The sequence below is a fragment of the Barbus barbus genome, assembly GCF_936440315.1.
Source record: "Barbus barbus genome assembly, chromosome: 24".
Lineage (NCBI taxonomy): Eukaryota > Metazoa > Chordata > Actinopteri > Cypriniformes > Cyprinidae > Barbus > Barbus barbus.
The window spans coordinates 16,931,067-16,946,102 of NC_136752.1; the positions used below are offsets into that span (position 1 = coordinate 16,931,067).

Below are 15,036 nucleotides of genomic sequence, written 5' to 3' on the forward strand. Positions count from 1 at the left end.
CATCCTACAATTTATGCACCTAATCTGTCACCAATGATCTAGGCTGCATTTAGACATCAGCTCTACCTCAACCTACTCTCATAAGAACTAAGTGTGTTGTTCTCTTTCCAAGGGATCAGTTGAGATGCCATTCTGTGCATAGCACATTGATCCATCTGCATGCCCTGGGGTAACAGAAAGTCCTAGAGTGGAGTGATCCTCTTGGGGCAGGGACACCCCAGCAACAAGAACAGCGCTCTATTTTCAAACCAGACACAAGCCTCAATCAGCTCTGGCGCCTGTGGTGAAGCATCATTCCCTATAATGACATAAGAATGTCGGTTCCTCTCTGTTAGTTTTGGAGACCTTTTATCACACTGTATTTTAGGTTCACGTTAGGTCTCTTTCCATAATTCCAGACACAAATATTTTGATGTAGAGCAGTGAACAAATCCTATGAAATATTTGTGATTTGCAGGAGGAAAATCTAAAATTGTATTTTTCAACTTTATTTCCATTCATCTTAATAGCGAACATAATAGCGATTTTTTTTTCCGGTATGGTGCAATAGGTGCGTGACTATGTACTGTGATCTGGCCTTGTTGTTATATTCTCTGGTGCAGTGTTACAGAGTCTCAATTAAAGGGCTTTGAATGGCTTATGCTACAGTTATGAAAGGCAAACTCTTTGACTTTCTGTCCGCACATCCCAAGACAATCTCAGTTATCAAACAAAATAAAATGTTTGTGCCTGGATTATCAGTGCCAGCATTTATTACGGCTCTGCACAAATGAATGTAGTTTGCGGCACTGATGTACCCAAAGATGTCATCTGAGTGGGTAAGTCTTGAGTAATTGTAAACATTGATTTTTTTTTTTTTAATTACACTACAAAAGTTTACAGTTTATTAGCTCTGCACCTCTGTGGATGAAATGCAACCAAGACACAGGTTTAAGAGAATCAGTTTAAGTGGAATGTGCACTATTTTTACAGCTGAAGACGTTAATTTTGGCGACCCATATGGTTTATAATTTACACAATCCATAATGAAATGACCATTTACAATAGCTAACCCTATGTAATGAACTCATACTACTGTTATATGGCTACATGGCTAGCTATTGGTTAAATAAAATATCTTACTGTAAGAAGTCATTTCTGAGTCGGTTTTAAATCCTTTCAAATCTCTTCAGTTCTTACCGCCTCTAAAAAGCCAGCGTTGATTATGGTTATATTACTGAATCTGTCATTTTCCCTTCTCCTTGTAGACTTTGCTTGGAGACATACATAATCTTTATAACCACCCTAGTCTCTCTAATCAGTAAAATAACAAGTATTTGCTGGCTGCAGTCAGATTTGTTTTGTATCCAATCAGAAGTTTTTGAGAGCCTTTCTGCTTTGTAATCAGCTTAGCGATTTTTCAGCAGGGAGTCCATATATGGGAAAAATATGATAGATGTTATTGAATCCGTTTTTATGAGTTTGGAAATGTCCAAAATGTATCAACTGGCATCACTTAACAGGACATTAAGTAAATTTTTTGATCTGTGTAGAAATGAACAGATTTTGTCTTAAATTAGGTACTAAATGAAATGGACATGGTAACTAAACAGATTAGATGTGATTCTAGGGTTAGGATGTTCCTTTGATAGGGCCCTAAGAGAATATATCATTACGTTGGACCCCTAGCCAAGAACTCAGTGAGATTTTGGCAGCTTGTTTCTTGGAACGTCACTTCTTTGACGTCACTTCAGCTTAATTATTTTTGACTGACAGTTTTCACTTGCTAACACATGGCAGAGGAAACATTTGAGTTTGGAAGCTAGGAAAGATCACCTTAAAGCTCTGCCTAAATAAAATATATTTCATATGGGTTTAAATCTTACACATGGGTTGAAATTTTCTTGACGAATGATGTTGTAAAATGAAATTAAATACAATGACTATAAAGCTTGCTGAGCTATTTTATACTCATACACAGACGCACCAGGGAACATTTAATCTCTGATCTTCAACACACCATCACTTTTGCAGCTGCCTAATGGTAATAGCAGTGCAATGAAAAATTATACATACTTCAATGTACTTTTTACTAGATTCAGCACAAACATTTACCAACACACATGTATCTTGATACAGTTAAAGTATTAATGCAACACCATAGCAGCTGTTACGTTCAATAAAAGCAGATATGATTGCAGTACATCTTACTATAGTGTTTTGTAGCATATTTATAATACCATACTGTGATATGTAATTTGGTTTCCACTTACATTCAATTAAGCGGGTAGGCAAGTCCTTCCAATTGAGGTTTTCCCTTTTATCTTCCTTTTGCTGTAAAACACAGTCTGTATCAAGGATGTTGAGCCATAAATCTGCAGTCAGCCTCAGACATGGTGTCTTGTGTGCATAGTATACACTGTGTAAGTGGCACACGGTCAAATAAGCAAGGAGAGAGATAGAGAGAGAGAGAGAGAGAGAGAGAGAGTCTGTGGGATGTGGGAATGGATCAGCAGAGTCAGAGACGAGTCAAGTGTAAATGTGTCGTGGGGATGGAGGGATGTGTGTGTGGGGGGGGGGGGGGGGGGTGAGAAGCGCAGGGAGTGGGAGGGGGGTTAAACATATTATTGTAGAGGGTGTGGAATTTCAGTGCCATGTGTTCCCCTTTCCTGTGTATATGTATGTGTTTATGTGGAGAGTAAAGGGAAATCATGATTGTAAAAACCAACAAAATCTTTCTACGAAATTATACAAAATTCTGTATCTACCGGTACTTACTATAAAACAGATTTAAAAACATGTCAGTTAAAAAAAAATCCCATAAATGTTTTTTTTTATTTTTATTAATCAAATAGCATGAGGATGGTTGGGGAGGAATTTACTGACCAGAACTTAAGTTAGCTGAGTCAATACACATCTTTAAAGCAACTGTTTTGTGTGTGTGTGTACATATTATCTATCTATCTATCTATCTATCTATCTATCTATCTATCTATATATATATATATATATATATTGTTTTTTTGTTTGTTTTTTTGGAGCCCCTTACAGTTGGTTAAGGCTAGAAGGCTGTGGTTACTGGGCATGCGCACTTCAATATTGCGTGATTTTTGTCACACTGTACAACAATAATAACAACAATAACAATAAATTACTGATTTTGCATTATTGTAAGGGGTAGGTTTAGGATTGGGGTAGGTGTAGACGTTAATAAAACATAATCTAATGGGCATAACATTTTATTTATTGTTAGTTTCCCTACAGTTAAGTGAAATTCCCTGTCGTAAATGTATCACTGTCGTAATTACAGTGAATAGCCTTACAAGTGTTATTGCCATAAAGCAATCTGACCTTTTTGCAGAATTTCATACCCGTTCACTCCCAAAACAGTCATGACTATAAGTCAGTGTACCATTAAAATGATTTTAAAACTGATATTTCAAGGTTAAAATTGTTTTAAGATTGTTTTAAATATTAATTGAAATATTTGGAAAGAATATTTTCCTATATATAATTCAGATAATTCAGTCTGAAGCGCCCACTCCCTGACTTTTGAAGTCTAATAAACCTTTGTCTTGTCACTCATCTTATTTATAGCCTTCAGCTGTGATTGAACCGTCAGTGAGAAACCACCTCATGGACTAAGTCTTTAAGACTTAAATGTGCCCTATTTTTGCAACAGTGCTGTTTCAATAATGATGTTCGAGGTAGAGGTCAAATGTAGGCAAAATGGCGAATCCACATCTGTAGATGAATAACAATTGATCTACTAGTGCCACTGAGAATGGCAAATCTAGTGGGACAGACCACCAGAAAGAAGAACCGGGTCAAATTCTGTTCTCCTTGGCTTATTTGAGTCAGTTCAACAGGTGATTATCTCTTCTCACTCTGTGTCCCTGTAGTTAAAGCTATAAAGATTCCTTTATTGTGTTGAAATATAGGTTAGCTATGCTATGGGCTGGCACTTGTGTTGTATATATGATGGATTGTGTTCTCATTGAAAATAGCAGGATCAAAGCCAAACTGCAGCTGCTCTTGTCTTTTCATAAACTTGTATGAGCATGTAATACATTTTAAAGGGTTCTGACTTTTTATGGTCACGTAACAAAAAGTCATCTTTTAAAATGTTTAATTTATAATTATTATTATTATTAATATTAATGTTGTTTTGTATTTATTTACACATTCTTTATGCTTGCAACATCACTTCTTTGGTTGTTTGGAGGTCAAGGAAAGTGCATGTGTCTGAGTGTATCTCTGTCTGTCTGTGTGTTGGTGGGGCAAGTGTTTCAGTACATTTGCAGATGTTTGGTACACTCAGGAAGCTGTGTGTGTGCCTGCTTGTCTGTCAGCCACAGAGCAATGTTACACACAGTATTTTCATAGCCAACCATTCCCTTCTTACTTCCAGAGAGCCACATTATGATCTTTAGTCCCTCCTTCTCTGTCCTCTTATATACACATACTCGCACATTTAGTTAGGTATCTAAATGAGGGCATACCATAGATTTCCATTGCCTTATATGAAGCTAATTGTTACACAATGCTCATTTTCCAAGCCCTAACTCTTACAGAAAACATTTGCATTTTGTATTATTAGTCAAAAATGCTATTTGCTTTATGAATTAAATTACCAGTTGGGGGTGTCCCCATATGTCCCCAAAGGGAGGTTGTCAGGTTTAACTAACTTCTGGGGACATACTAGAGCTAATTAACACCAAACACCAAACACACACACACACACACTCTGGTTAAAGTATGCATGCAGTGTGAGGTGTGGAAACAGCAAACCATGGTGCTGACATGAAGAGTTTTATTTAAACCTCAATATGACATGTAAGTGCTGCTGTCTGTGTGTAATTCAAGAGCAGCAATGGCGTGTGTTTGAATGTGTGTCTGTGAGTGATTGTCTGTCTGTGTTCCCACATAATCTCTCTTTAATCTGCACAACAATTTAATGTACGAAATATATATACAATTTTTTTTCCCCACAATTTCATGTACAATATATATGTAAAGTTCTTGTACAGTCTCAGTTTGCGTATGTCTAGGCAACTAAGTATAGTAGTTATAGTATTTATAGTATATGTATAGTCAGATGGTCTATTTTTGTCTATAGTCAGATGCTCTATTGTTTTTTTTTTTTCTTATACTTGCATTGTTGTTATGTTTATCTTATGTTTAACTAGTATGTAGCACCGTGGTCCTGCGAGACACGACATTTCGTTCCACTATATGTCCACACATGTAGCAGAATGACAATAAAGCTCAACTTGAACTTGAAAACATAGTATCCTACACACAGAACCAAGAGTAAACCTCTAGTTTATTGCTTATGCAATAAACTAGTAAAAACAAGTTCTTATGACAGTAAAATTAAAAATGAAAGGAGAAAATGTTTTGTGACTCATTTTTAAAAAAACCTTTTTAGTATATATATGCCTGCATGCTACAAAACATGAATAATTCTGCCATCTAGTGGTTCACAAATGTCATTGTGCAGGGGCCTTTAAACAGTGCTCCTAAATGTTGAACCCTGTGATTCTAAAAAAGATATTATTGCATAACCCTGTTATGTCAATGTTCAGATTTCTCAAAATGGTGCATTGACGTGCCTCTCCAGGTCCATACTAAATGCTAGTGTTGTAACTGACCACAGGCTCGCTTGTTAAAATAAGAGGAATGGAGAATCAGATATGAGAGCTATAAAAGGTTTAATTTCAGGTTGGACTAACCCTAATTTTTTTTTATTTAATATTAAATGTTAAATGTATGTGTATACTTACAGCACTCGATCAGCTCTTAAAAATAATGTTCAGGAAAAAAATCTGTGGTTTAGTTTAGACTATAAATGCTTAATAATGTAAAGTTTATTTAGTTATTTTTATGGGCTTTTTATGCCTTTTATAGCGAGACGACAGGAAAGCACTGGGAGGAGAGAGGGAAGCAGGATCGAGAAAGGACTTCGAGACGAGAACTGAACTCGGGTCACTGCGAGCGCAGTTACGCAATGTAAGATTTTTAAAATTTAAATTAATACTTTATTCAGCAGGGACACATCAGTTGATCAAAAGTGACAGTAAAGCCATTTATAATAATGATCCAAAAGATTTCTATTTCAAATAAATGTTGCTCTTTTGAGCTTTCTGTTCGACAACGTATCCTGAGAAAATATTACACAAAATAGCATAACTGTTTTCAACATTGATAATAATAAGAAATGTTGTGTGTGTGTGTGTGTGTGTGTGTGTGTAGGAGCAACTTTCAAGTTCCAAGTTTCAGCTGATTGCTGAATCTGTACTACTTAATGTGCAATTAGATGATACTGACATTGATAGTGAGGTAGCTGATTTATTCATTCATAATTCCTTATCATGCCAATTTATTGGTGTTATCTCTTAAGGTAGCAACTTCATGTAACCTGAAGAAATCAATACACTCTATATGCTCAATATATCAATCAAGAAAAAAGGAACCTTTTGATGCATTTACAGAACTAAAGAAGCATTTCAGACAAACACTTCCTCCACAAACACAGCCCCTATTGTGAAAGGCCATTGACAAGGTTTTATTGGCAGAACCTCTGATCCAACAGTGTGACTCAGCCTTTATGCACAAAGTCCAACTGATTAGTCCCGAGCGGTCACATTCATTCAATGCATCTGCCTTGTGTTGCTGACAAAACAAAGTGTATTTCCTATTGTCCACTCTCTCTCTCTGTCTCATAGAAAGCACACTCAAACATTCCAACAATTGTTTCACTCGCTTTTGAATTTATCTGCTTAAAAAGTTGCACATTTATGCAGTAAAATAAGGGAAGCACATGAAAAGGTAATAAAAGGGTGGGGGAGTGTGAGACTGACTCACCTGTGATATGTCAAACTAATGCAGTTTGCCTGTCTAGCTTGTTCTGCGCTTTATGGGCGTTGCTGGTCCATTTATATTGCATGACTCTAGGGCAGGTTTGTCTTTCACTCAGACGTTCTTTTGGGACAAGCATCTTTTATAAAAGGTAGGTGATACTTAATCTGTTCTCAAAAACAGGTGCTCAGAACTGGAGTGTCGTTTCCCATTGGAATAAACGCCAATATACGTGCAACTTCCGTGTTTCTCTCAGCTATTCTCTGACGTGTAACCAAACTTCTGCGCGCGAGGGAAATATTTACAGCATATTATTAGGCTATAGGCCATATTTGTTATATGTTAAAACAAAAGGACATTATATTATCAGAACGGACAGCAGTCTAAAGATATTTTTGTATAGGCTACTAACGCGGGACATTAATAAACCATATCAGTTGTTTATACTCCAGATCTGCTCAATACCCTTTGCTGCTTTTTGTGAAAATATTGCGCTTGGCTATATGGATTTTCACGATGGTTGCATAAACTATGCGGATCTTTTTTCGCAGTGTCATCAGTCATGGAGGATCTGTCTCGTGCTAACAGTCTCTTCGCTCTGGATCTCTATCGGGCTCTGAGCGAGATCAATGCTGAGGAAAACATGTTCTTTTCTCCTCTGAGCATCAGCGCGGCGCTCAGCATGGTCTACTTAGGAGCCCGAGGAGACACTGCCAAAGAAATGGAAAAGGTATGAGGTATAATAAGCATTTTTTTTTTTTTTTTTTTTTGTCAGTTGTGAATCTACACATAGGCTACATTCTGCACACTTACAGTAATCCTTGATTGGGAAATCCAACTAGAAAACAAAACCATAACCCAAAACCAGAAAGAGAAAAATAGGGTGAGGCCCAGATGTCAAAAGGGTAAATATTTGCTCATAGTATGAGCTTAATACTGAGATACATTTATCACAGCCAAACAATAGCACAGTTATGAGTTTTTGCCTGGCAAGTTCATTTAAGCAAGATTTAGTGGAAAAAATACCTTTCGTTCACAGTGTCATCGCATTCTTTGAGTTTAGTCGAGAATGCTTTTGTTAATAAATTAGGCCTAATACAATTTAGGGTTGAGAAAATATAGATGTAACTAAAAATTAATGTTGCAGTTATTTATGTCTCGACTTGTCTTGAAATGACTCTTGTTGGGTAACTGTGAAGGTCTGAGTTGACATTATCATTCAGTGAATTCTTCCTGTCATTTCAGTTAATTATCCATGGATGAGGCCAATTCAAGAAAATTCCCAAAGCGTTTTTTTTACTGCAGAAAATGTGCTCTCATTCAGAATAATCTATTGTCATTCAGTACTCTGGTGAATACCATAGCAAAACTATAGCTTACAGTATTGTGTATAGCCACAGCGGTTACATATTAACTAACATATAGACGTGATGAAAATGTTCCAAGTTGCATAAACACTGCAGTGCTATATGCTGACTTCAACCATACATCATCTTAGAAAGTATATTTGCAAGCTTAGACTGAAATCAAATGCAAAGCATTTGACATTTATTGATGACCTAGACATAGCAGGAGATTTGATTAGCCAAAGAGCACATGCAGACTGTGGTACGAGTACAACCAGAGAGCAACTGACTCAACAGAGAGAGGGAGAGCTGGAGTAGTGTAAACAAATGATCACAGCTGCACATACCTCTCTTTCTCACTCTTTCAAGCTGCTCTATTAGAAGGAGCTTATAAACAGTCAAATACATCCAGATCTAAACAACTGAAAACAACTAGAAGACATTCCAAATTTTAGCCACAAAATTTTTTTTGCTTTTGCTGCCATCATTTGTTTTAATTTCAGACTCATCTAGATAATGTATGTAAATGCTTGTCTGGACAACAGACTTCAGTCTCTGACAACATTTAGCTTACTCCTTGTAATAAATGTGCTCAGAACAGGCTCTTCAGTGCACACCCTTAGCTTTTTCTGTATGTTTCTGATCGTTTTTTTAACTTTTGAATAAAAGAGAAATATATAATGAATATATGGTAAATTTTGTAAAACTCTTAGTAAAGTCTCTCCTTTGTAAACAAGTACAGTTAATATGTTTACTTCTCTTTCTCTTTTTAGGTTTTGTCCTTCAATTCTGTCTCTGATGTTCATTCTCATTTTGAGAGCCTCACCACAGCAATCAACAGCCCATCAGCTTCCTATATCCTCAGACTGGCCAACCGCCTCTATGGAGAGAAAACCTTCAGCTTCTTACCTGTGAGTTTATTCTGCCTTTAACAAAAAGACATTTGGAAGCTAAACCCTAGACATATATTCTTTTCCATCCATTATTGTTTAACTTCACAATTTATAGGTCTTTCTTGAGGTCTTTTTTGCTGATTGTTGTCATGTGTCCTGCAGGAGTATTTGGACTCCACTCTGAAGCTGTACCACGCTGACCTTCAGGCTGTGAACTTCATTGGAGCATCTGACGAGTCACGACAGCTCATTAACAAATGGGTGGAAGAGCAGACAGAGAGTGAGAAGATCAGTTCATAAACAGTTCTATTTCAGATTAATGAATCGGTTTGAACCTATTGATAGAATATCTTTATTAAGTTTACAGATGTGAAGTCAGAAACACACACTTGTGTTTTTCAGATAAAATCAAAGACCTTATCAAGCCGGGAATGGTAACTGGAATGACCCGACTAGCTCTGGTTAATGCCATCTATTTCAAAGGGAACTGGCTACAGAAATTTAATGCTCAAGACACTAAAGAAATGCCATTTAAAATGAACCAGGTCTGTTTGTAAAATATTGTACAAATATAGTGGTTTGTCCTTATACTATACAAAATCATATATACTTGATAGAGGGTCATACTCTTTTTCATGTTCACTTTCTCACTGGTATGTATATTTGTCTTCCATCAGAATGAGCGCCAGCCAGTGCAAATGATGTACCAGAAGAAAAAGTTCCCCTTCAACTATATTTGTGACCACTGCTTGCAAGTGCTGGAGTTGCCATACGTAAAGGAGGAGCTCAGCATGTTGATCCTTCTTCCTGAGGAAAGTCAGGATGGCTCTGACCCTCTTCATAAGGTCAGCAAAAAGATTTCATACTGATTTGCTTGACTTGAAAATATTGTAATCTTGTGTACATTCAGAGACTCATGTCCATGTGTGTTTGACAGCTGGAGAGCGAGCTGACCCTCGATAAGCTGCATGAATGGACCAACAGAAACAATATGGACACCCATACAGAGATCATAGTCCACTTGCCAAAGTTCAAGCTGGAGGTTGAGAGCTCCTTAGCAGACATATTGATGGGTTTGGGGATGACCTCTGTGTTTCAGGGTCCAAAGGCTGATCTGACAGGCATGAGCAGTCAGGGTGGCCTCTTCCTTTCAGCAGTGGCCCACAAGGCCTTTGTGGATGTAAATGAAGAAGGCACAGAGGCAGCAGCCGCTACGGCAGCCATTGTGGCATTATGTATGTTACGAGAGGAGCACTTCATGGCAGATCACCCCTTCTTGTTCTTCATCAGGCACAATCCCACCAACAGCATCCTCTTCTTCGGCAGATTCAGAGGCCCTTCTTAAATATGTGATGTTTGTCTATCTAACACTAAAATAAACAATAAATACTAGTATTTAGATGTCAATAATTCACATTTTGTATTATTTTTTTCAGTTTGTTTGTTTGTTTTTAAGTGCACTGCAACACAAAAATAATTTCTTGGATTTGGATTGAGATGAAAAATTTCGTGGAAAATTATGGCACATAATGCAACACATTTTTGATAATGCTTTTATTGACTATCACAAAATATATTTTGCAAAGGACAAAAAAGTAAATCAGAATTCAGTGCAGTCATTAGGCAGGCTGACATCTCAAGGCTGTCTGCTAAAGAATAGATATAACACAGCTGTTAACACACTAAATCAACAGCATATCCCAACATTTATCATGTTCAGGAACTCACATGCCCAAAAATCGTGTGATGTCGAGGAATGTGTAGCTAAGTTAAATTAATATATAGCCTAATTTGGTAGTAAAATGAAAAGTGTTGCATATTGTATTGTTACAGAGATGATGAATAGCCTATGTATTTTTAATAAAAATATTTGCCACTGCTTTTTATCAGTTATAAGCACTACAACTAGTACATCACATAATCGGTTAGATGGGGTCTACTAAACAAACGTTTATAAGTGTTGTGAAGTGCAACATTTTAAAAATCAAAATGTGTAAAAATATATATATACAAATAAAAAACGTAAAAAAAATGCTTATAAACCTTACTTGCGATTATACAACACTACAAGTTTGTCCCATCAGGTAAGCAAAAATTCGACCCACACACACTTGTCGTTTTGAGCCTATTTGAACATTTGGGCCAAACAATGGAAATACTTCATGTGAGAAGTGGTCAAACGCAAAGGTGGCAAGGTTTAGGGCAGGCTGTGTATCTATAGAATGTTACAGATAATCCTAGCCGATTTCGAACAACTATAGGCGTTTTTCAACCGCTTTATCCAGTTTGCTCCAAGTTACCCACTGAGGGTTCATTTTAACACTAAGTGCAAATAGCCCACCTTGTTGGCAAAGGCTATTTACACTAACTCCGCACACTAACGTGTGATTGGGAAAGTCAACACTTAAAAAAAGAAAAAAGACGCTTATTTCACATTTGTTTTAGTGGCATAGATGGTAAGGCGCGTGCTTTTTGACGCGATAGACTCGAGTTCCAACCCGCCTTTTACCTAACTTTTTTTTTCTCCCTTTTCAAATCTCATAACGCATCAGAAAGGCATTTAAATTTCAATAAAAATTAAGGAAATAATCAAAATGTTGAAAATAAAAGTATCGGGTATGGGTGTAGGGAGGGAGGGCTTTAATTGTCCCAATAAGGCAAGTATAGGTCTCTGCAGCAAAGTAATGGGAGTTACCAGATCGGGGCGTTTTTAGACCATGTGTCCTGATTGGCTGACGTCATAGTGATGGTAGGTTTAGGGGTGGGGTTAGGTAAAGGAGATCATTTTGTTTGTATGATTGAGAAACTCCCAGCAGTTTGAAAACACCCACAAATTCAGAAACGCCCTCTTTTACTCTGCAGAGACCTCAATCTCCAATAAGGTGGCATCCATTTAATAATTTGAACTATAATTTACACTCAATACGTTATTATTGCGTATTATTGCATACTGTTTTAAAATGTAGCTACTACAATACTGAGGTGCAGATACATAATTGCCACTATTTGCAATAACTAGTATAAATAGCAGAACATTTTGCTATTGTAACAGTGTAAATAGAATCCATTGCTATTTGCACTTAGTGTAAATAGTATCTATCGCTAAAAAATATGCTATTTGCACAGAAAAATAAATAGCACCTATCGCGGTTGAAAAACGCCTACTGATTGAGAAACGCCCTGTTTTCTGCAGACATCATAAAAGCACACGGAGTCAGCACTCAACCCAACATACAGCAGCAACAACACCAAATCAGTGCAGCGCACTATTAAACGCATTCTTATTTAACATTTTCAATATAATTACAGTCTTTTACAACATCAAATTAATATTTTGAACGCGCTGTCTACAAACGTATGCAGTGGAAGCTGTCGAACCAACAAAGAGGACAACTGAATTACGCCGAAAGGACATAGTTTATAGAAAGTAAAATACTACATTTATATTTAGTGACTTGATAGAAGGTTGCATAAAGTATGATACTCACAATTGTTGTTTTGGTGTTTCTTGCAGTGTCATCAGTCATGGAGGGTCTCTCTCGTGCTAACAGTCTCTTCGCTCTGGATCTCTATCGGGCTCTGAGCGAGATCAATGCTGAGGGAAACATGTTCTTTTCTCCTCTGAGCATCAGCGCGGCGCTCAGCATGGTCTACTTAGCAGCTCGAGGAGAGACATCTGACGAAATGGCAAAGGTATGAGGAATAAATACGTTACCATTGGTGCTATTAATTTTAATTTTGTTTTAGTTTTCAGTACATTAATTAACTTAAAAATGAAATAATGTTTTTTAGATCTACCTATCTGTCTTTCTCTTTGCAGGTGTTGTCCTTTAGTTCGGTCTCTGATGTTCACTCTCATTTCGAGACCCTCACCTCAACTATCAACAGTCCATCAGCTTCCTATATCCTCAAACTGGCCAACCGCCTCTATGGAGAGAAAACCTTCAGCTTCTTACCCGTGAGTCCATTCTGCCATCAGTAATGAGACACTCTGAAGCTGTCTGTGTGCTCTGAGACACCACCTTTATTTTGTCATGCAGGAGTATTTGGACTCCACTCTGAAGCTGTACCACGCTGACCTTCAGGCTGTGGACTTCATTGGAGCATCTGACGAGTCACGACAGCTCATTAACAAATGGGTGGAAGAGCAGACAGAGAGTGAGAAGATCAGCTCCATCAGCTCTTCTACAAATAAATAAAATTAGATTTGAAAGAATAATTTTGGACTTGATACGTGTATACATATTAAAAAAAAAAAAACAGATATAAAATGAGCTACAAAACTTGTGTTTTTTAGATAAAATCAAAGATCTTCTCATGCCAGGAATGGTGACTGGAATGACTCGACTAGTTTTGGTTAATGCCATCTACTTCAAAGGGAACTGGATGCACAAATTTAAAGCAAGAAAAACTAAAGAAATGCCATTTAAAATAAACCAGGTACTTTCCACCTTTTTTTGGAGTGGAACAGCATAAGGCAACTGATAGTGCTTACCCACTGTTGCAAGAGTTACTTCTAAGTAACTCTTCCAACACCCACACATGCACTTTTTTATATAACCAACCAATTTTATATGCATATCTTGATTTAATGAAATTTGTCTTCAATCAGAATGAGAGCCGGCCTGTGCAAATGATGTACCAGAATAAAAAGTTCCCCTTCAGGTGCATCCCAGAGTCTAAACTGCAGGTGCTGGAGTTACCATATGAACAGGAGGAGCTCAGCATGTTGATCCTTCTTCCAGACGAAACTCAGGATGGCTCCGACCCTCTTCTGAAAGTGAGCAAAATTGCCTTGATCCAGAAAAGATTAATAGTTTTGATCCTGTCGAATAGTTCTGGTTCTGTGTATGTTATTTTTCATGTGTGTGTGTGTGTGTGTTTAACAGTTGGAGAGCGAGTTGACCCTTGACAAGCTGCTTGACTGGACTGAAAGAGACAAAATGGCAACACGGATGGATATCAGAGTCCATTTGCCAAAGTTCAAGCTGGAGGTTGAGAGCTCCCTATCAGAAATACTGCAAGAGATGGGTATGATATCTGTGTTCCAGGAAAGAAAGGCTGATCTGACAGGCATGAGCAGTCAGCATGGTCTCTTCATTTCAGCAGTGATTCACAAAGCGTTTGTTGACGTCAATGAGGAAGGCACTGAGGCAGCAGCAGCCACTGCAATCTGTGTGCGTAACTGTGCCCTTCGACTAGAATTTCAGAGTTTCATAGCAGATCATCCCTTCATGTTCTTCATCAGGCACAACCCCACTAACAGCATCCTCTTCCTTGGCAGATTCAGAGGTCCATTCTAGAAATGTGCACCCAACTGAAGAATTATGTTTTTCTGTGAATGTTTTATCAAATAAATAAACTTCAATCAATAAACTTCACAATATGCGTTTGTTCTTGTCTTCACACATGGCATTAGGAAAGTCAGGGAATCTCCCTTTAATCACATCAGTGTTTTGAAAATGATCTTTGAATTGTATATTTGTCTTAAGGAAGCTGTAAGTTTTAAAAATTGGCAAAACAACACACAAGTAATGCACAAAATGTGTTGTATTTTCCCATTAAAATTAAGTAAAAGAATAACTACCTCTTTTACCAAATGGGTGGAAGAGCAGACAGAGAGTGAGGGGTTTAATAACATGAACCCTCATCACATCAGTGTGAATGTAAAATTATGTGGATGGCAATGTTTAAGATTAGCATTACCTTTATTCTTTAGGTGTGATAAAGAATTGATGTAGGTACTCTACATGTAATATATGAAATATTTCATGAAAGTCATGACTTTAATGCAGAAATAGTGCAGTTTTTTTTTTACTGCACTAAAGTTTAAAAATATAATATTTCACAGATATTTAAGAAACATAAGTTCATATACTTGTTTCTCTGAAAAACAAGTTTTGGTATTGAGAGTGTTGGTTATTCACTCCCCCCACCTACAATCCCTGCTGGACCTG

The 15,036-nt window shown here is 37.2% G+C and overlaps 2 protein-coding genes across 2 annotated transcripts; both read left to right on the forward strand.

Moving 5' to 3' along the window:
* Positions 1–6,800: 6,800 nt before the first annotated feature.
* LOC306843834 (leukocyte elastase inhibitor-like) lies at positions 6,801–10,492 on the forward strand. The gene is made up of 7 exons (XM_079375518.1): positions 6,801–6,991; positions 7,392–7,570; positions 8,960–9,097; positions 9,242–9,359; positions 9,482–9,624; positions 9,757–9,924; positions 10,017–10,492. The coding sequence occupies exons 2-7, from the start codon at positions 7,403–7,405 to the stop codon at positions 10,422–10,424; spliced, it is 1,143 nt and encodes a 380-aa protein (XP_079231644.1). The 5' UTR covers positions 6,801–6,991; positions 7,392–7,402; the 3' UTR covers positions 10,425–10,492.
* Positions 10,493–12,269: 1,777 nt separating this feature from the next.
* LOC306843833 (leukocyte elastase inhibitor-like) lies at positions 12,270–14,461 on the forward strand. The gene is made up of 7 exons (XM_079375517.1): positions 12,270–12,506; positions 12,594–12,772; positions 12,900–13,037; positions 13,120–13,237; positions 13,377–13,519; positions 13,692–13,859; positions 13,969–14,461. Coding segments are annotated over exons 1-7 (1,161 nt in total). The 5' UTR covers positions 12,270–12,505; the 3' UTR covers positions 14,383–14,461.
* The last annotated feature ends 575 nt before the right edge of the window (positions 14,462–15,036 follow it).